Genomic DNA, 21,528 nt, shown 5'->3' with positions numbered 1-21,528 from the left:
TTTCCCTAATTGACATCAGTGCTAATTTGAAATATGGGACCTTTGTTGACAGTTTGCAACTATCACAACAACTGTCAACTAATTGATTGAGGTCAATTGTGTACACAGCGGGGATTAGAGGGAACGTAAATTGTCCTCTTGGCAACTAACCAGATCTGATATTTTGTCCATAAATCGTGTATTTGGTGATTTTTATAGATTTTTTTATTTTTTTTCCCCGAGTACTCGAGTAGTGATTTGGTACTCGAGTAGTGATTTGGTACTCGAGTACTCGGACGTTCGATCGAGTACTCGGGTACTCGTTGCCATCCCTAATTTTAATATATCTTTTTATGAATTCCTTAAGGAAATGTGAAATCATAGAGCATAGAACTCAATTATGTGTTATAAAAAGTCATTTTTGTTTTATTTGTTGACATTGACCAACAACATTAAAAGCCATTACAAAAACATTACTTAACAACTGGATTACAACAGAGTGGACACATATACCACTGGATTACCACAGGGTGGACACATTTACCAATGGATTATCACAAGGTGGACACATTTACCACTGGATTACCACAAGGTGGACACATATACCACTGGATTACCACAGGGTGGACACATATACCACTGGATAACCACAGGGTGGACACATTTACCAATGGATTATCACAGGGTGGACACATTTACCACTGGATTACCACAGGGTGGACACAACCACAGGGTGGAGATGTTTACCACTGGATTACCACAAGGTGGACACATATACCACTGGATTACCACAGGGTGGACACATTTACCAATGGATTATCACAGGGTGGAGACATTTACCACTGAATTACCACAAGGTGGACACATATACCACTTGATTACCAGTGGGTGGACACATATACCACTGGATTACCACAGGGTGGACACATTTACCAATGGATTATCACAGGGTGGACACATTAACCACTGGATTACCACAGTCTATATTTTTAGGCCTGGTATTTGAACAATAATGTAGTATAGAACTGATACTCTCCAGTACAACTTCCAAGGTGCAGACACTACCCAGGGCATGATTCACCAGCCAGCTTTAGTTCATCATTAGGCATCCTGTCACAGCAGCATCTCTCCTCATCTTTGTTTCTGCAAAAACAAAAAGCAAGCCGTCTTTATAAGTGATGTGTAACAACAAAAAAGACTATATTGTTGTGGTGGTTGTCTGCTCTAGAAAGGTGTTCTCAAGATTTCCAAGGATAAGATGTATTGACCATATCACATATTAACAAAAAACAATTCTTCAACTGCCACTAAGCTTAAGAAAATGGATATCAAACATATACTAGTTCTCTCTATTTCTCTAGCACTATTTCTTTTGCTTGTCAAAATATAAGATGAAGAATACAACTCTTTAAATGGTCATAATCTGAAATTGTATTATGCTTCATTCAACTTAAAAGTTTCAGTTGACCTAAAACATTATTCTACTAGTTGCTATTAACCTGCAGACACTCAGTTTCATGGCAGTCTGATATTCCGCGTGACCTCAGGCTCCTTGGCCTGTCTGGTGATGGGCTGAAAAACGAACGTCCTGCATCTGACAGCAGCACATCAAATCTTTATCAAGACTTGCAGAACCTAAATATACGTGATATGCATTCAATTATATGGTCCTATATGTATTATGGGGGAAACAGGAGTACTCAAAGGACCCACTTGTCCAGCTTGAACACCAAACAAACGCGTTTTTTTTTCTTATTCAGCAGCTGTAGAGGAGTACACTATAACTACTGTGCAAACCAGACAAGCCTTACAAAAATATCATACAAAGTACAGCAATATATTTATTTGTAACTATTAACTTTAACTACAAAGTAGCCTACCTGTATTTTCTAGTCCTCAACAAAGACAGTATCTCCTGCTTTGGCCCCTCATCATCCAAGTCTGTATAGCTCTGTAAGTAGAGGGGAGAACATGACATGAGGCTAGAACATTCACAAACAAGAGGGCCAAGATGACCCCATATTGCTCACCTAATTGGACAAAGGATTCTCAAGTTATTGATCAGACAACATACTGGATGCCGCTCAACCAAACGCTAGCCAGTATAAAAACATGAACCCTTACAACATTTAAGTTAGATTTATATACCTTCTCACAAAAGAGCACATTTTTAATGTGAAGAAGTTCATGAAGTTTGTAGTTGATATCGTCAATGCTTGCAAAACAAAACAAGAGGGCCAAGATGGCCCTATATCGCTCACCTCAGTAAAACTCTGTGCTATAGACTTATCGGTAATTAAAGGGCAATAACAGGGATTCGGCTTCTCTGATGTTTTATGCCAATTCACATTCTCACCAAATTTTGTGATGATTGGACAAATGCTTTAAAAAGTATTGATAGGACAAGAGCAATTTTAGGTAATTTCTATATTTAAAGCGCAATAACTATCGGGTAACTACAGCAATTTTGCTAATTATCAAACATGTTCATACACATTCTGACCATAAGAGGTATCAGATACCTCTTATATTCTTCAAGAAATGCTCCAAACAAAACTTTAAGCATGAAAATTAACAAAGGGCAATACCGGTAACTAAAATATGGAAGCAAGAGTAACAATTCTTGAGCACTGCACTTGCCCTCAATGAGATCTATCTATACATGAAATTTCATGTGATACTACTAATAGTTTATGAGGTATTCCCCGAACAAGTGAAAAACGCGCCGATAAAAGTAACCCCAGTGATTTTTTTTTTAATTATTTTTACCGCCTTGCAAATTGCAAATTGGGAAAAAAGTTGACTTTGGGAAAAATACAAAATCAGGCCAAAATAGCTAATATAATGGAAAATAAAGATGTTTTAACTTTTTTATACAAACACAGACATCGCCAAAATTCAGAAAAAGTCTTGGTCATTTGGACCTGCAGCCTCTGATATTGGTTCGGTCCGAAAGAAAATTTGCCTGTCAGGTAATTTTTGTTTGAAAACTTGCTTTGTCAAAGCAGTTGTTTCTAATTTTACATAAATTTACAAGAAATAAAAGCATATTAAGATATTAGCCACTTAAACTTGAGCACATTTTAGGTATTATTTTTTTTTGAAGACTTAACGCACGTAATGAAAATTCTGATTGGTCGATTTTTGGCAATTTTTATTTTTCAGACCATACCGGTAACGGTTTTGTAATCCAAAACATCGCGTGTTCCATATGAACAGTAGTAAATAGTTTTTGGCAATGTATTGCAAAGGGAGGCAAATGCTGCATGGTGTTTGACTAATAGTCTACACTACCGGAAAAGGACATCGGATTTGTAAACAAATGGTTATGTGATAACATCATTGATAAAAACGCGATTTTCTGTTAAACAAAATCAATTATTCTTACTTTTAAGTGGTGTTTGATAATTGATAAAGATTCAATCCTCATTATTTTTTACATCTGGCCGTGAAACTGTTGGTCAGACGGTCAGTCACAAATTTAGTAGGACCGAGTCAAATTTTACCGTTCAAGACGTCGGACGGACGGTTTTGGAGATGTCTGCATACATTATGCTGTGAAAGAGTAAGACTTGTCAAGATTTTGTTTATATTTCAATAAATTCATTGCTTTTTGACTCATTAACATGATGGACAGACAGACGGACAGAAAGATTGAATGAAGTACAGACAAAGCCATTAAATATTAAAATTATATATAAGCTGAGGATTGAACAAGTGTTGCCATATTGCCAGTTCAGTATGCTATCAATAATGAATCGATAAATATAACAACCATGGTTTGATCATTTTCTACAGCGCAAAAAAAAAAATGATTTCAGAAAATGTTTCTTAAAAAAATAATGCTAGTACCAGATGCATTCTTGTATCCTGAAGTTCTCTTAATATCCTGGCCACTCGCTGACTGAATACTCAGGAATACTTCAGACTTGTAAGTTGTTCACCTGAAAAAATTATAAAACATTATTGCATGTAAGAACTTGTTTACCGTATTAACCTGGCGATCCACTTATATGATGACCCCCTAACTTTGCCAATGAAATCTGGTGTTTATGTCTGGACTCGTTTATAAGACGGGGTCGAAAATCCAGCATATCAATTTCTCCAAGTCTGTGATAATGTTCAGGCTAATCTGTCAAATATCAACTAATTTTATTCATTTGCTTGAAGAAAAATCGCTGATTTCTTGTCTTCTTTTAGAGGTAGGTTAATTATAGGACAAGGTTACTCGGTTAAGGATTTATTTTACGTATCATATTTTGTACACCCAAGACAGGCCCCCTACTTTAAGGTTAAAACCGGGACCCAACTTCCCAGTCTTATACATGTAGTCGGGGAAATACGGTACCATTTCTGGAACGAGGCCGTAGATCTTAAATCTTCCATGGCGATAAGGAAATAGATTGCCAAAGGCTACACTTGTCATCCAGACCTAAAAATTGATGTTATAGAATGGTGATAATAAATAAGGTCTGTTGGCTAATCCTCTATTAACCATTTGAGGAGATGTGACAAAAACGGTATAAATACAATTCTTTTGTTCGAAGAATAGCAAAACCCCCAAACTAAGGCAAAAATCTGGTATTGAAATGAAAGATTTCCCCCAACTTTAAGAATTGGATCATGCCCAGGGGGCAGTTTCAATGATTTTAGTCATAATTTGAATAAGAATAAAATCAGTGGCGGTTCAAGTAATTTAGAACTGGGAGGGGGGCACCTCCGTAAAAAAAATAATCAGCATTTTTATGGTAAAGGCATCAATTTAAGGTTATAATAAATTTGATTTGCCAGTCAACTGGGGGAAAAGGGGTGCACGGGCCCTTGTTCACCCCGCTAGATATGCCACTGAATGTCTCAGATGGCAACACATGGATATTTTTTTTCTCAACTTTGCGTTCATTTTTATACTGACTACTATATGACACTAAGATATTTCAATTCACGACTAAAAGAGGCTAAGAGTAAGATCTTTCTGGAAACGTCCACAAGCCGTTCACTCGGCACAGCGGAGTTGAATAGAGTGAGTTAATAGCGGGGTGAAATCTATTTGCGAATGTGATGTGAACAAAAACACAATTTACAGATAACTGGAGTTTACGTTGGTCAATGTTGGTGCAGTTGTTTCATTTGTTCATCATTGTTGTTGTCTTTCCGCATGGTGTCAGGCGCACGAGAAAACATGGCTTACCAAGGGAGGTTAGACCGGTATCTCCAAAAGGAGAGCTGAACCAGGTGCCCGTCATGTGCATAACCATTTGACAAAATACGGGGACCCAACCAAATTGGGAAGAGTAAAAATCCGGCCCTATAATACCAGTCTCATTGGCCAGAAAAACACGGCCTTATAGGCTCTTACTTTTTTAATTATTTTAATCAATTTAACAACTTTTGGTAACGTTGTAAAAAATGAATTACCAGATTTCAGAAAAAGATTCTGGTTCTTATTTACTAACTTGATACTTTGTGCTTTTATTGCCCTAAAGTTAAAGTCATCATTGCTTAATCGCGCTATACCGCAGAGGGATGAGGGAATGAAAAGCATGGCCCTATAGTTTCATTCCTATAAATCTTGATAAAGGCTCAACACCACGGGTGGCTGCATTGATGTCAACAACTGAAGAAGAGACATGCCCTTCCGCGGGGGTTGTAATTTTAGTGATTTAGAAAGGCGTTGCATTTACAAACAGATCGGGTGTTGAAGACAGTTAAAAACTTAACATTCCTTAAAAACTCAAGGCCGAGATAGCCCAGAATACCAGACACCCCCCCCCCCCAACCCTTGTTATCATAGGCACCATCATCCGCGCTATGTTGTTGTTGTTGTTGTTGTTGTTATTGTAGATTCCTCCGCTAGTTGATCGGAGCACCCTATCGGAATAGGTAATGTTGGTTGCTGCTGTTGAAGTTTTCGTTAAGGTCTGGTTGTGTGATGTAACTACTGCATCACGAGTATGATAAGATCCGTTACAGTACTAGTCACACTACACTAGCTACGTAAAACTAAAAAACATTGCTTAAAACTGATAAACAGATATGTACACACACGTAGTAACGTTTGACGATATATTTATCGACGCATAAGTCTAGAGCCACTACACAGTAACCATATAAGTCTATCCCTCTTGTGGGCATGGTATGGTATAATACTATGGCTAAGTATACGGTAATAAGCCTGATAATACCAGCTGGCAGTAAATAATAATGTTCAGACTAGCAGTTGAGAAATTGAGTGATATAGCAGTTTTCCTGGCGCGAGACAGTTCAACTACGGGGGCTGGCACTGCTGTTTCTTCAGTATAAAGTTCCTAGCAGAATGCAGGTCATACACTAGCTGTCTGCTAATTCTCTCTACTTGCAATAGAGTTTCACTGTTGGTGCCAATAATGTCTATAATGGTTGGGGCGGAGCAGTCAAGAATACACTGAGTAAGGAGTGTTGGGTTATTTGTAATGGTATCACTAACCTTAATGTTAAGTTCATTTGTCAGGGTATGGGCAAGACGTATAATGTGTTTTTGCCGGGCATGTTGCAGTGATAAGCACTGTGTGAGAAAATGTTCCCTATCTTCAGGGCCAAGGTTGCATAGGGTACAGGTTGGGTTAACCAAGTGTTGATTAAATTTGTGTTTGTTTGCTTGCAAAGTGTACGTGCCAGTGAGTACCCGTGCCTTGACCACAGCCTCTTTGACTTGCCGAGGGTTCGTCTCGATCGAGGACCACAATTGGTGTGGGTTTGAAATTGGGTCTTTTTGTATTGAGTAAAATTTCAGTGAAGATTTGCTTTGTTTATCTTCTTCCCATTGTTCTGCCCAGTAGTTGTTGACTGCTAGATTGATTTTCTCCTTCCATTCATCACGGGTGGGAGGTCTGTCTAGAAGATCATAGGCAGAAGGTAAGTTGTATTTGCTCAGTATGCGACGTATATTCATGAACCAGCTGTGACTATCGGCCTGTTTGATGGCTAATTGTCTCCTGGCAATCTCGTACTCGGCTGTATCTGGGTTTCTTAGGATGTTGCCGAATAGTGTCAGGGTGTTGATGTCTATCTGTGTTGAAATAGGTGTCGCACCAATTAATGAATATACGGCAGCGGATGAGCAACGGTCCGGCAGGTATTGGATTTGCCTCAATAGCTTCGCCTCATAGCTTGCTAGTTGATTGAGGTCTTTCTGTGTTAAGTGGATTGTCTCTAAGCCATAGATGATTCTGGGTCTGGCAAAAGTGACGTACATGTGTAGGGATATTGTGGGGTTTATGCCATTTCTTCCATGCAGGCCTGCCCCCATCAGCGAATACATTGCTCTCCTTCCAGTGCCAATTCTGCATGTGATATTCTGTTGTTGTTTATGGTGTCGCAGGATACCAAGGTGGGTGGTACTTTCGGATTCGTGAATAGTACTGTTACCGATGTCCCAATGTTGTGGTTCCCTTTTTTTGTCGGAGTTGTATATGACAATTTCGCTTTTCGTTGTGTTTATGTTGGCCCTATCTTTGCTATTAAACTTGTGGACCAGCTGGAGTGCTGCTGTGAGGTCTGCCGGATTTGTAGAGAGTAGAGCAATGTCGTCTGCAACTGTTGGGGCGCCTGCATATGTAGTGCCAATTTTTGCGCCTATTCTGTTGTGGTCCAGCGACTCTAATAATCCATTGTTGAAGGTTTTGTACAGGATAGGTGATAATTTTGCGCCTTGTCTAATACCTTGTTGTACAGAGAAGGGATCACTTATGTTACCCTGCCATTTCACTTTTGTAGGAGCATTGGTTTGTAGGTCTCTTATGATCATCCATATATCGAGGGGAAGGTTATTGTGGTATAGTTTTCTGAAAAGCCCATCATGCCAAACAACGTCGAAGGCCTTTTCTGCATCCAGCGTAGCGAGGGCCAAGGGGGTTTTGTTGTCCATAGCCTCGTTTATGCATTCGGTGACAATCAATGCGGCGTTGTTTGGCGATGTGTTTTCGGTGAAGCCTCTTTGCAGTCTATTTATGGTCGGGTTGATGCATTGCTTGATCTCAGGTTCTAAGGTATTTTCTAATATTTTACTTAATACGGTCGTGACAGTAATGCCTCTGTAGCTATTTGTAAGTCTTTGGTTTTTGTTTTTCTTTGGGACAGGGGTAAGAATTCCTTCTTTAATTGACTTGGGAACCGTTCTGCTAGTAATAATGTTGTTGATGATTCGAGTGACGTATTTGACAACTGCTTGGCTGCTAAGCTTGAGATGTTCAGCTGTCAGACCCCTAGCGTCTGCTGCCTTATTGTTTTTTAACTGACTAATGGCCTTTTCTACTTGTTGTGTAGTTCGACATTGGGTAGTAGCATCTTTATTTTCGATAAGGTCTTCAATGCAGAGCATTTCCAGCTCAACAGTTCTTTTAAAAGTGTTGTCATAATGTGGTCGGCAAGATGGAGTAGCCAGGGTATTAAAATGTTCTTTCCAGGTATCTAGGATTTCGGATTCTGAGGTGACCAGTCCACTGTCAGTGAGCAGGGTCTCAGTGTGGTGCTGTGGCTGGCTTCTTTGTTTGTTTATGAGTTTGAAGAAGGCTTTTGAGTCAACATTATGGCTTTCCATAATTTCTTCATACAGTGAATTACGTTTATCTGCCGCATGTTGACGTTGGGCTCGTCGTAGATATTTCTTATTAATGCGCATCTCAGAGTAAAGATTGTTGCTTGTGTCCCTACTTTTCCCCCCCATCCTTCCATCTACCAAAGGCTACCTTGGCTCTGCGGCTGGCTGCCTGGATCTCAGGGCTCCAGATGCCTTTGCCTCTGGGTTTACTTGTGGGTTTCTGGTGGCCTGGGATAGCCTCGTTGGTTGCGGAATGGAGAACGTTTTCCATGTGAATTATATCTAGTTCTATTAGGCTTGGGCTTGATGAAGGTATTGAGATTCTCTCAGTATTCAGCAGGTTTTCGGTTACATTTTGGTAGGTGCTTTTGTGGTATTTGTGCCATTTTGGCTTTCTCAGGTTTGAATTGGTCAACTTTTTGTTGCTGTGGTTGTTGCCAAGGGTACATGGTACAGAACAGAGAACTAGGGTATGATCAGAGGTATTTGTGCTCTCATGTTCTTTGATTCTGATGGTTGTATTTTCAAGGTTTGTGAATATGTAGTCAATCTGGGCTGTGTCTCTGCCATTATGGTGAAAGAAGGTAGGGTTCTCAGGATATGACTCGTCAGGTGTCAGAGCCGTTTCCCTTAAAAATGCTTCTAGCAGCCTATCTTCCGGATTTGGTTTATTTCTGTGCAGGGATGTGTTAAAGTCTCCTAAGAGTAGTAGCTTGTGCGAGTTCTGGTACTTGGTAATTATCTCCCTGAGCTGGTCTAAGGTCTCTCTTATTTGGTTTGCTGAATCAGAGTTCCCGCGGCACGGCATATAGACTGTGATGATGCAAATTTTTCCTGTATTGGTAGTCACACTGATTGCTCCTATTCTATTTGAGCCATCTGGGAGTCTCTCAACATGCTTGTTCATCTGGTCTTTCCATATAATAGCTATACCTCCAACGCCTCGTTTTCTCTCAAGTGGGGAGATAGGGTCATCGTCATCCTTGCATTTGGCTAGCCAGTGGGATCCAGGGGAGATATGGTCAAGTTCAGCCTTTTCAAAGTTGTAGAGCCAGTGTTCTTGTATGGCAAGTATGTCAATTTTCTCGAAAACTGTCTTTGCATAGAAACCGTTACCTCTTACGTTTTGGATGTTTATGGTACCAATGGTGACTACTTTTTGGGAGGTTGTTGGGTCCTTACAGACATCATTCGGTTGGTACTTAGTACTGTTGTCGGTGGGTGGTTCAGAAGATTCGGTTGGAAGGGTGGTGTAGGAAAGGTCTGGACACGCGGTACCAGATAGGGTGTGGGTTGTGCGAGAAATGGAGCTTGTGGTGCCAGGGTTGATGTCCGGCTGAAGAATATGAAGAATATTCCAAAATCAGTTTTAAGCAAGAAAACACTCGTTTCTAAGACAAGGACACAGATATCTGACAGCATGGACTCCACGACCAAAAAGGCAATAACTTTTTATAACAGTTTTAATACAGACTTTTCAATAATGGAAGAACTGTGATAAATCAAGAATGTTTTCATCTGAAAAGGCTGCTGTTCCGTCCGTGGCTGTGTCCGTAGCACGATTACAATATCCGACAAACATGACATTGAAAACAAAAAGTCGTGGTCTAACGACCGAGTCATAAAATGTTGCTAAACACTTTTTAAAGATAATTCAAACGCCATTGGGCTATAGAAAACTTAATTCGCCCCGTGCCCCAACTGAATGGTGGCAACAAACCATTTTTTTCTGTAAAATGAGTTGTTTTTGCCAATATTTTGTATGAACATCCTATTTGTTAAATCGTCACGCATTGAGCTTTCACTTTATGTATGTCTTCTCAACACTCCATTTTAAATTATTAAAAATGGCCCCTCATTTTTCTTCAACTTTCATATATTTTAGATTGTCAATACTGCTTTTATAAATAAGCAAACTGTCAAATTTCTTTTGTACTGATTTTACATTTTAGTCCTTAGCGCATATATTCTTATGGTTATCGTGTTGCATGAAATGTGAAACATATATTGATATAAATTGTATATCATGCATACAATACATTCATACTACTGATCCTACATTTTTTAAGAAATGACATAATCATCACCAAAGGGAAGATTAGTCAATATTTTTATCTCTCACTTATTGTTGTCATAGCGTTGTTGGTGTTGTTGCCATAGCCAATCTTTCATTGTTGTCATAGCCTTAGGTTCATTGTTGCCATAGCGTTGTTGATGATGTTGTTACTTTCTTGTGAAATATTCCCCCTCGAAAACATTTTTGAGGCTAAACGCTGCTCTCTATAGATTTTACCATTCACTTTTGATTTACAGTAATGTTTTCCGAACCAAAAAGAACCGAACGAAAACAATAGAATAAGACAACATTGAGGTCGCAAATTTACGTATGTTAAACTGACAAAAGTGGGAATGCATGTACTTGTGAATCACTTGTATATTGTGGTTTTACTTCGAATGAGTGACCTTTTTAAGTAATGGACGGAATACACTAATACAGTACGCAGTAGGCATGCAGCGGGTTCATGAATATAGATAACATTCATTCATTTTCTTTTACTTTACTGAACATAATGAAAACCCCATACGTATGCTATATAATATTTTATTGTTAACAGCATGTAACGCACCATTTGAAAACGATTGACCTGGAGCACTAACCTGTTTGGATTGCTTTTCGTTCCATTTTATAATTAGTGTTATTTAACCTTACTTTTGATTTATATTTGGGTTCAATTTATGATGGTGACAACGAAATAAGGAAACAATCCGAACACATCGAAATCGTTGTTTACAAATGGTGGACGGAGTAAAACTTTGACATTTAACGCATTCTGTGTAAACATGGCATTAGTTGTAGATGTTCCTGGTGTAAATACTGCGGTTGAGCATTTACAAGAGCTTGGTATGAAATGTACTTTTTCATGTTTAACAAGATAAATCATTCAAGTTTCTGGTTCAAGAACTTCTGCGAACACGTTCCATATTAATAGCTTGGGATATGCATGCTTTCAGTAGGCCGCGTGTTTACCTGACGTTTAACTGTTGTTTTTTTGTATCCCTGTTGCATTGCAGTGCATACAATGCAAGCGGGGAACCAAACAGCAACCATTCGTTGCAAACAAGTTTACTGAATGCATGGCTGTTCGCTGAAGAGATCGCCGTATCAGAACCAAACTTTTAATAACATTTTTATGTCATGCTGTTATTTCACTTGTATACATTGTACAGACAAAATAATTATACCATACTATCAGGTAAATGAAGTAAAATGTAGTTCACAGACATTTTCAAAACCAAATAGTTATATGTTTTTTTTATCTGTATACATGCAGTTGTGTTCAAATGTACATGTAATCACATGATAACAATATTTACAGGAAATACCCACATGAACTAAACTTGACCTCACAAATATATAGTTTATTTTGCTGTTATATTTCTATTTTAAATTATAAGACATCTTACAGATACATGTTACAAATTTGGAATACATTAATTCTTTTTATTTTTTTTAAGAATTATTTTCAACATTACTTCATTAGGTTTCAATTAAATGAACAACATGAACAAGTTATGATTAATTGGTTTATAAGTAAATTTACTGATGCTAAGTAGTTTGACTACGAATTAGTAAAACTAACATATTCTAAACCAGATCATTTTGTATGGAGTATGGTTAGAAAACTGTTTTGTTTTTTTGAAAGGTCTAACATTATATGCTCAAAACAATTTATTCATTCCAGCCGATCGAATGCAACATGACTTTGGGTTTAGTGATGACGATGTGAACAATATTGATCAAGTTATAGAAGCTTTAAGACAACTGGTAAGTGATCAACCATCTCTAAAATATTAAACACATTGAATTTTAATGCAGAATTATTTGAGATTTTGTTGAAATTACTTTTATGAATAGATACCAAACATAAACCAAAAATGGCAGATACTCATTTGAACATATTTTCTAAATCCAAGTCCAAAATAACTGAACTTTCAATATTGTAACAATTGCTTTTAACTGAAATATTTTTTTTCCCGCTGTGATTCAGGAAGCTGAGAGGAAGGCTGCCCACGCGCGACTGGAAGAGGAGACGATTAAGGCAAGCATACAGAGACACTGCCTGCAGTTCCTGCCACAGCAGATCTCACAGGAGATCACAGGTCAGTGTGTGTGTTTGGAGTAGGTTATTAAGGCAAGCATTTAGTGATACTTCCTGCCATTCCTCCTGAATTTTATTTACTACAACCTAGTGTTTTTTCAGTAGTAAAGATTAATGGATGTGTCTGTTAAATTATATTATAAAATGTATTATATTGTTTGTGTGATAAATTCATTGTAAAAAGTACATATAAACTGTATCTGTGTCTGTCCATAGTATATAACTAACAGTATACAGTATTTTTTTAAATGTTTAATTGTGAGTCATGTTGACCTTAAGCCAACTAATATAAAAACTAATTGTATATATTGGTTCATAATCTGAATAAATATTAAGGCAAACAGGGCTATTTATGATACTCTGTGTACATGTTGACCATGACGACAATGACAAGGATGAAAATGATTGTCAAAGCTTAACCCCTGCATTAAGTAGCATGCACATACATTACACTGATATATTCACTTATACTAAGCTACATTTGAATACTGTTCTTGACATAAAACAAAACAGTCACTGTACCCATACCGTAATTCTCATGATTGAAATTTTAAAACTCTCAGTCTACATTTGTGAATAATTACAATGATTTGTGCAGTGAGCGCAGTGACTATTATTTACTTTATAAAAGACTGCACAAACTCATTGTACTCATGACCCCACATTCTGCAGGCAGACACTACCCATAGCTATAGGAGCTTACTCAACAGTGAGACAGTATAAGTGTTACACTACATGAATATTAGTAACTGCTAACATTTATAAATTTCAGATGCTGTTGAGTCAGCAAAGAAGTCCAATGCAGAAGCTATAGTGGCCCTTAAGAAACAATTAGAAGATATCAATAACAATATCGTCTACCTTGAGGGTTACCAAAAAAAGCTTGATGAGGAAAATGCACATCTACAGTAAGCTTTTGTTAAAGATTTTTGTATATTACATTATGATTAACATTAAAATGTTACTGTGAATATTGTAATTGTTTGAATGTGCATGAAAATTCATTACATTGTATCGTGTTGTTTAATTTGTGCTTTGCTTGAAATACGTATGAGCTGTACATATACGTATATTGTCATTAAATCATTCCCTTGCTTTTATATTTTATAAACAGAGAATGGTATATGGTTTTAGTAGAAGACATGTTTTGCAAAGTGCTACAGACTTGATGATGCTTCTCCTTTATTTATATAGGCTTTCTTTCATTTTTCTGACTATTCTTCCTTTGTCCTCCAACAGCGCTACTATTTTCATTCCTATATTACTGTAGATGCCACTGAAAAATTGAATTTTGCTGTGTATTCTTGTTTCTACTTGATTCTTCAAATGTATTCTTCTTCAAAGATTCTGTCTGGTTTGAACAAATACTGTAGGCTTCAATTTCTTGAAAAATCTTGAGGTTAACAGACTTAAGTACCTTATTTCATTAAACCAAATTAATAACTAATGTCCTAATCACGACTTCACAAAAAAAGAAGTAGATTATTATGATTATCTTAGACATAATGTCCTTAAAAAGTCCAAAAACTTTTTCAAGTGTGAATAAACAACTACCGGTAACAAAAATAGTGTACCGAGTTGGATACTGGACTTAAGATTCAGTGTTCTTTCCCACTTTTTTCGTGAATGAGGCTTAAGGGCGACAAAATGCCTAAAATTGTGAATTTACATATGATTTAGTACAGTTAAAAAAATAAAAGCAATATTTTGGCACTTTTTTAACTGGGAAATTTTTAGCCTCATAGCTAATGATTCAAAACAATCATTTATAGTCAGGCTAATTAAGTCAAATGAGTTAAACATGATAATGCATTAAAATTAAAGATAAAATATATTTTGGCATCAACCTATGTTGTGAGCTTGATAAAGAATTTGGAGAATTTTAGAGATGTGGAATGCATTTAAGCATACTTGTACTAGTCATTTCACTTGTTAAAAGTTGAGATTTTTTTTTAAAAAGTATCCTTTTTTGGATTTTGAATTGAGTCGATGTCCGGCCCCATTTTTATTAAAAAAGAAACACTGGGATTGTTCGAGAAATTGGAGCTAGATGCATATTGAAAGTGAATAAGTGTGATAGCTTTTGTGTTACATCTGATTTTGTTGAGTTGTAGATCATTTATGTTCTGATAAGTGTTTGCATAAAATGATAAAAAGAGACATATCAATGCCGAAAATGTTTTGACAATAAGGATTTTGAATCTATGTTCTGTTAAAAACACTTATACAAGAAATCATTTTGAAGTAATTAAAGAAACTTTTAACAACCCTATGAATTATAAGTATTATGAATATATATGTGGTTTTTGGAGTACCGGTACAAATGAAGTTAAGTGTGTACCGTAATATGTACTTATTCCGAAACTTTCAGTACAAGATTTTGTGTTTTGAAGGAAGAAAATATACTTCTATTACTGTTTCATTGCTAATCTAAATGTTATGCATAAATTATTGTAGTTTTAATTAAGATTTTAAGTGTTTGACTCATCTTGTTGGCATTTTTCTACCGTAAATAAATCTTAAAGAAACTGCAAAACTGGAAACAATTATACTTAATTGATATATTACCTCTGAAATAAGCACAGTACAGTTACATGTTGACCACAGATATCATATGAATCTTAATTGCAGTTTCTAATTGCATTGTTTACCTGTTACAGCCCTGAACGAGAGCTTATCCGTCAACAACATGAGGAGATTATCTCACAACTCAACCAGAGAATGGCTGAAAAAGCAAGGTCAGTGATCATTCATGTTAAATTCTTCTGACAGGGTGAGAGTTGTTGATCTGCCTCTCAGGTTATTGACCCACCAGGGACATTCTGTTGACTTCTCCAATTGAACAGTCTTGAACACGATGTACAGTCCATTGGGTCTTGTGTCATTTCTTTAGCATTAATGTTGAATTCCGTGCATTTTTATATAGGTGAAACAATTTTATATTATATAAGTGTTAAAAAAAATTGTAAATACAGTTTTAAAATCCTCTACATGTATATATATAAACAGGTGACTTATATTGGGAAATAATCAACAATCCCTGTGATATAAAATTAATCATTTTGTAGACCATAAATACTTGGCACCACTGTGTACATTCTTGGTCATATTCCTGTTGTATTTCCAGTATGTAACAATACTTGGCACCACTGTGTACATTCTTGGTTATATTGCTGTTGTATTTCCAGTATGTAACACTACTTGGCACCACTGTGTACATTCTTGGTGATATTCCTGTTGTATTTCCAGTATGTTACAATACTGGGCACCACTGTGTACATTCTTGGTGATATTCCTGTTATATTTCCAGTATGTTACAATACTGGGCACCACTGTGTAGATTCTTGGTTATATTGCTGTTGTATTTCCAGTATGTTACAATACTTGGCACCACTGTGTACATTCTTGGTTATATTGCTGTTGTATTTCCAGTATGTTACAATACTTGGCACCACTGTGTACATTCTTGGTTATATTGCTGCTGTATTTCCAGTATGTTACAATACTTGGCACCACTGTGTACATTCTTGGTTATATTGCTGTTGTATATCCAGTATGTTACAATACTTGGCACCACTATGTACATTCTTGGTCATAAACTGCTGTATTTCCAGTATGCAGATCCATCTCAATGAGACCAGGGATAGAGTGAGGCAGACAAATCAGGAGGTATGTGTTTCTAGACTTCCATCTTAAGTGTTGTAGTGTATAGAAATAAAACCCAGGGGATATACTTACTGCGTTTTGTCAGCAAATTTCAAGAGTAATACTTGGACATGATAAAAGCGAAGATACTGCTGTTGACCATCTGGACCTACTTGTGAATTTAGATTTATTAATTTTGTAATTATTAATTCATTGATAACCGTCAACAAGTGTAAAATCATGTGAGTTCTTATTTATGATTCGCTTAGGTTTGTCTACCTTTTACAAATGATTGATAATATGTTGAAAGTTGTGTAATGTTGATTGACTTGTAGCATTCTGACCCTTGCCTGGTGTGTGTTTTGCCTTGATCCATGTGTATTAAAACATGATCTGGGTTAAATTTTAGGCTACATGAATTTTCCCTGTTGTTTCCATTATTTTATAGTTACCAAATCTTCAAAGATAAAATGTAAATTTGATTGAGAAATGGTCTTCATCTTCTTATGCTTCCAAATGAAGGTGAGGATGTGTTGCTGACTGAGCTGAGTACCTTCATCTTATTCTAATCTCTATTTACAGATTGTGGACCTAGAAGATGGCATCCTGCAGCTGAAAGAGGACCTTATACAGGAGAGGGGTGAAGCCAGAAAAGAGAAACGCCAGCTCAAAAAGGCTGTGGTATGAAGTTACAATTTCTGGAAAATAATATAGCACGGCTTGTTAAAGGTTATTATGCCGGACAATAGTGAAAGAATTTGGACTTGTTAATCCTGAAGTCTAATTTTGTTGACTGTAATTAGGGCTATGGGTTTAACATTTAAATGAGGGAGATTTTGAGGGCTTCTGGTACTGCGAAGCTGGGTGGTTACGTTGGAAAGAATGTGAGAAAGGGGGAGAGTCAAAGCTGAAAAACGCCACCCAAAAAGGCTGTGGTATTTACACATGTTAAGGGATGTGGGATATAGGGTGAAAGAGGAACTCAAAAAGGAAGGTATTTGGGAATAACACTCTTTATAATTGATCATTCCTTCTGATAGAAAGCACACAATTGATGGTTTCTGCACCGTCTTGGTTTTAGTACTTTCTTCTTGTAAATGTTGAAGTCAGGGTTTTATTTTCTTTTATACCTAAAGCGCAGGTTGGGGCCATGTGGTAAAAGGTATCATCATTTTGATTCTTTCAGGCTCACACAACTGAGAAAACCAAGGAACAGAAGAAAATTAATGTGGACAAAAAGAAGTGAGTGTTTTGTATGATTTTATTGTAATACATTTAATTAGGAAAGCTACAGACATTTGGATATGATCAAAACATAATATTAGTTTGATTTAAGTCAGGGCCTCATTTTACTTTGTGGAAAGTGGTCGCAGCCTTGAGACGGTGGAATTTTAAAAACAAGTTCCAATCTAAAGCCAAGAAAATGATATTTGTTTACATTATTAAATCAAAATAGTTTAACTCTTTCAAACATGTTTTACCTTTGTGTTATTGTCTGAAATTATAGATCACAAAGTTAATATCATTACCAAATTTAAAGACTTTTGAAAGTTATTATCATGAGGAGAAATTTTGACTCTCATGGAAGAAGAAAATATATTTTAATAAAAGATAATTGAATTATGCCCCCAGAAAAGGCAGGTTTAGGGCTGATGTAAAGAACATTCTGAAAATACTTTGAAAGCGCTAATTTTACCACAGTTTAGTTACAATGACTGGATTGCATACAAATGCATCTTTTATTGTCAGATGGCAATTTCTTTACTCAGTATTCTCTTTATTCTATTGATAATGTAATATGCAACATAATTTGTCTATTCAGAGATCTGGATATTCTTCATGATAAATTGATGGATAGCGAAGGGAAGTTGGATTCTTTGAGAAAGGTAACATTCCATATTTCTTAACCTCTCATTTTATTGTCATCCTCTGGTACGAGACTGTCTCACAGTAAATATTGAAATGTACATGTACAAGTGTGTTACCTAATTTTGTTTTGAAAATAGTATTGCTCTTCTGCATAGTTTGCGCTTACTTTTCAATTTTTGCTCTATAATAGCAGATTTTTCACTTTTATTTCATTATTTGTATATAAAAGAATATTTTCATTGACCTCCCCATTTTGTATCAAACAAATATTATTTTTTATGTATTTAGTATATTGCAAATAATAAGTTTATTGTCAGAAATACATCTTTATCCTGTGTGTGTTTAACTGTAAAATTTGTGATGTCATGAGACCAGGTTGAAGGTCAGGAGAGAGCCCAGATTGCTGAGCACCAGAAATGCTTAAAGCACTAGAATATAATTACTTAATGTTGTATTATAGAGTCTGCGACGTTTTGAGACAAACAAGGCCAAGCTTGAAGGCAAGCAAAGAGCCAAGACTGCTCGTCGTCAGAAATGCTTAAAGCACTAGAATATTATTACTTAATGTTGTATTATAGAGTCTGCGACGTTTTGAGACAAACAAGGCCAAGCTTGAAGGCCAGGAAAGAGCCCTGACAGCCCAGCTCCAGAAACAGCTCAAACAGAACGATGAACTCAAGAAGAAGGGGTGAGTGCAGCCAAGGAACTTTTATTTTTAGCCTCAGTCTGATGGCAATATGGCCTCGGATGGTATTTAATATTGGTCTTAAATTATTGAAAATGCTTCGATAGCATTGTGTTTAGGCCTTCGTTTCAGGTGCAAAAGGTTGCAAGTTCAATCCCCATTGCGTCATATCTAAAGATGTTAAAATATTTTACCACCCTTTAAAGAATAAGAGGTCTATTCACAAAGGGTTAGTGTATCTTAGCCTTGTATTTTCTCAACGGTATCTAATATCTGGATTTGACTTGAAATTGCAATCACTTCTATCTCATGTCACTTATGGCATTTAAACATACTTTGTCAGGATGACATCATGGCGGGGCAAGCAAATGCAGCAAATGGACATGGGCAGACCTTCATTAAATCTAAGAAACAACAACATTGAGACTAAGAAGCAAAGCTAAATCGATTGTTTAAAAAAAAATGAAATGACAGTAATGACTTTATGCACAGCTATTTTTCAATTGATTTAGGTTACAATTTGGGCATAGGCTAGTAGAATTTAAATGAAAACATTCTATAGATAAATTTATCCCACACTTGGATTAGTTGTGCATCAGACCATAAGACTGATTCTTAAGTAGCTTATTGAAAACCACCCCTGTTTTTAGTTAACTGGATTCATTATTTCTTGGCTTGTTGCTATAGTTCATTTGAAACAGAAACAAGCATAAAGATTTCTGAGTTTTGTTGATATACAGTAAAACTCCAGTGGTTCGAGAACCGGCTGTCCCTCGAGGTCTAAGCTTTGTCCTGAACATTTTTCCTTCTATTTTCGTATAAAATATACAGACGCTGCATTGAAACCTAAATAAGTCACGGATTTGAGTACAATAGCCGGTCTCAAATACACAAATCATGCACAAAACCTTTTGACTCCCTCGAGGTCATAATTTCACACTTTTTCTCGATTGTGTATTGCAAAATAAACAAATAATGGCTGAGTGTAAATTTTTTGCAAGTTTTAAGGAAATTTGATAACGTGTAAAACACTGTTTATCACTGTTTACGCAAGACCGCTATCAGTTTAGAAGGTCATTTGAGACGTTAATTATGATGATGATACACACTGTCAATGTTGCTCATTTAGAAAATGTGCTTTTTGTAAAAATAAACATTACCAATTAGTAATTATTGGTTTTTCTTTTACATTTTTACATTTCATATATGACAGCCTTTGAACGATATCTATAACGCTATACATAATTGGCTTCGAAGTAAACTGTCGGTTTGAGGACTTCAAACTTGAAAACAACTCGGAAAGACAGTTCTTAACAGACTGGGAAATGGAAACTTGGGTCGTTTGAAACATCGGTTCCTTTGAGGTCTTAGCTTGAACCCTTGCATCCTCGAGTAAACTGTCGGTGTGACGACTTAAAACTTGAAAATAACTCTGAAAGACAGTTCTTAACAGACTGGGAAATGGAAACTTGGGTCGTTCGAAACATCGGTTCCTTTGAGGTCTTAGCTTGAACCCTTGCATCCTCGATCGATCCCAGTTTTACTGTAGCATTATTATTGGTTATATGCATTGTTCAATTTATAATCATGTTTATTTGCAGAAATGCCATCATTGCTGAAGAAATGAAACTCTCCAAAGATTTCATCGAAAAAGAGAACAACTTGACAAACAGGATAAAAAGGGTATTTGGTTACACTTTCTTGTACCTGTCTCTGTTGACCTTATCTGTCCTTGAAGAAAGATTTTGTTATTGTGCTGAGATGATAGCATTGGTTGTCATTGCATCAACAAGTTTGCTTTTCTTTGTTTCCTTTTTAAAACATTCAATTATTCACAAAAACTTAGTAAACATGTTACCAGAAACAATATACATATGTGGAGCATGGCCCATGACTTAGGCTTTTAATAACTGTCATTTCTGCCAATTAATTATGTTGAAAAACTTCAAAAACACTCAAGATAATCATATATAATCTAGTTTACTTGTTACCATACAAACATGTGTGGCAGGTCCTAAACTCTGGTGAATTTTCCATGATTGGCTGAAAAAATAGCAGACGCAGTGTTGACATGAGGTTCCTAAATGCTCTTGATAAAGAGAAAAATGTTTTACAGATAACTGATATAACTCAGTATTTAATTATTTTTTACTTGGATATTATTAAGGTGAATGCCATGAATTTTAAGATAGGCCATTGAAAAAAAAAATTATTTAAAAAAAAAAATATTACATCGCACAGTTACAGATTTTTGTCTTATAATTACATTGTCATGAAAAAAATAAATGTTTTTTTTTGGTTTTGGTTTTTGAAGACTTTCTTATGTGTAGTTTTGTCAAAGTAATACAGATAAGCCTGCCTTATATTACACTTGGCACCCCATTTCAGCTTGATGAAGAGATCCAAAACCAGACACTGCGCTTTGATGAGCTCGACACAGATCGTACAGAACTCTCATATGGTCAGTAGAAACCTAACGCATTATTCACATTAAGATGAAATTTTGAACTTATCTCATTAAGTGTAATTTATAAAATGATAATACGGTAAGAAGCACTTGTACTGCTTCAGGCTGTAAAAATGGGCATTTTATGGGTTATTTTGGTATAGCTTTT

The 21,528-nt window shown here is 36.3% G+C and overlaps 1 protein-coding gene across 8 annotated transcripts in view; it reads left to right on the top strand.

Annotated features, from left to right (window-relative positions):
* The first annotated feature begins 11,327 nt into the window (after positions 1 to 11,327).
* LOC128209644 (coiled-coil domain-containing protein 175-like) overlaps positions 11,328 to 21,528 on the top strand; it is a 32,512-nt gene continuing 22,311 nt past the window's right edge. For all 8 annotated transcript variants that reach the window (XM_052913768.1, XM_052913763.1, XM_052913767.1 and 5 more), the window contains exons 1-12: positions 11,328 to 11,456; positions 12,298 to 12,380; positions 12,604 to 12,715; positions 13,487 to 13,622; positions 15,375 to 15,452; positions 16,329 to 16,383; positions 16,942 to 17,040; positions 17,546 to 17,601; positions 18,182 to 18,245; positions 18,807 to 18,916; positions 20,515 to 20,596; positions 21,302 to 21,374. In XM_052913768.1, coding sequence (XP_052769728.1) covers positions 11,396 to 11,456; positions 12,298 to 12,380; positions 12,604 to 12,715; positions 13,487 to 13,622; positions 15,375 to 15,452; positions 16,329 to 16,383; positions 16,942 to 17,040; positions 17,546 to 17,601; positions 18,182 to 18,245; positions 18,807 to 18,916; positions 20,515 to 20,596; positions 21,302 to 21,374 — 1,009 coding nt within the window. In that variant the 5' untranslated portion in view covers positions 11,328 to 11,395. The remainder of the gene's footprint in view (positions 11,457 to 12,297; positions 12,381 to 12,603; positions 12,716 to 13,486; positions 13,623 to 15,374; positions 15,453 to 16,328; positions 16,384 to 16,941; positions 17,041 to 17,545; positions 17,602 to 18,181; positions 18,246 to 18,806; positions 18,917 to 20,514; positions 20,597 to 21,301; positions 21,375 to 21,528) is intronic.

The sequence above is a fragment of the Mya arenaria genome, chromosome 11, assembly GCF_026914265.1.
Source record: "Mya arenaria isolate MELC-2E11 chromosome 11, ASM2691426v1".
Lineage (NCBI taxonomy): Eukaryota > Metazoa > Mollusca > Bivalvia > Myida > Myidae > Mya > Mya arenaria.
This window is presented reverse-complemented; position numbering and strand designations above follow the sequence as displayed.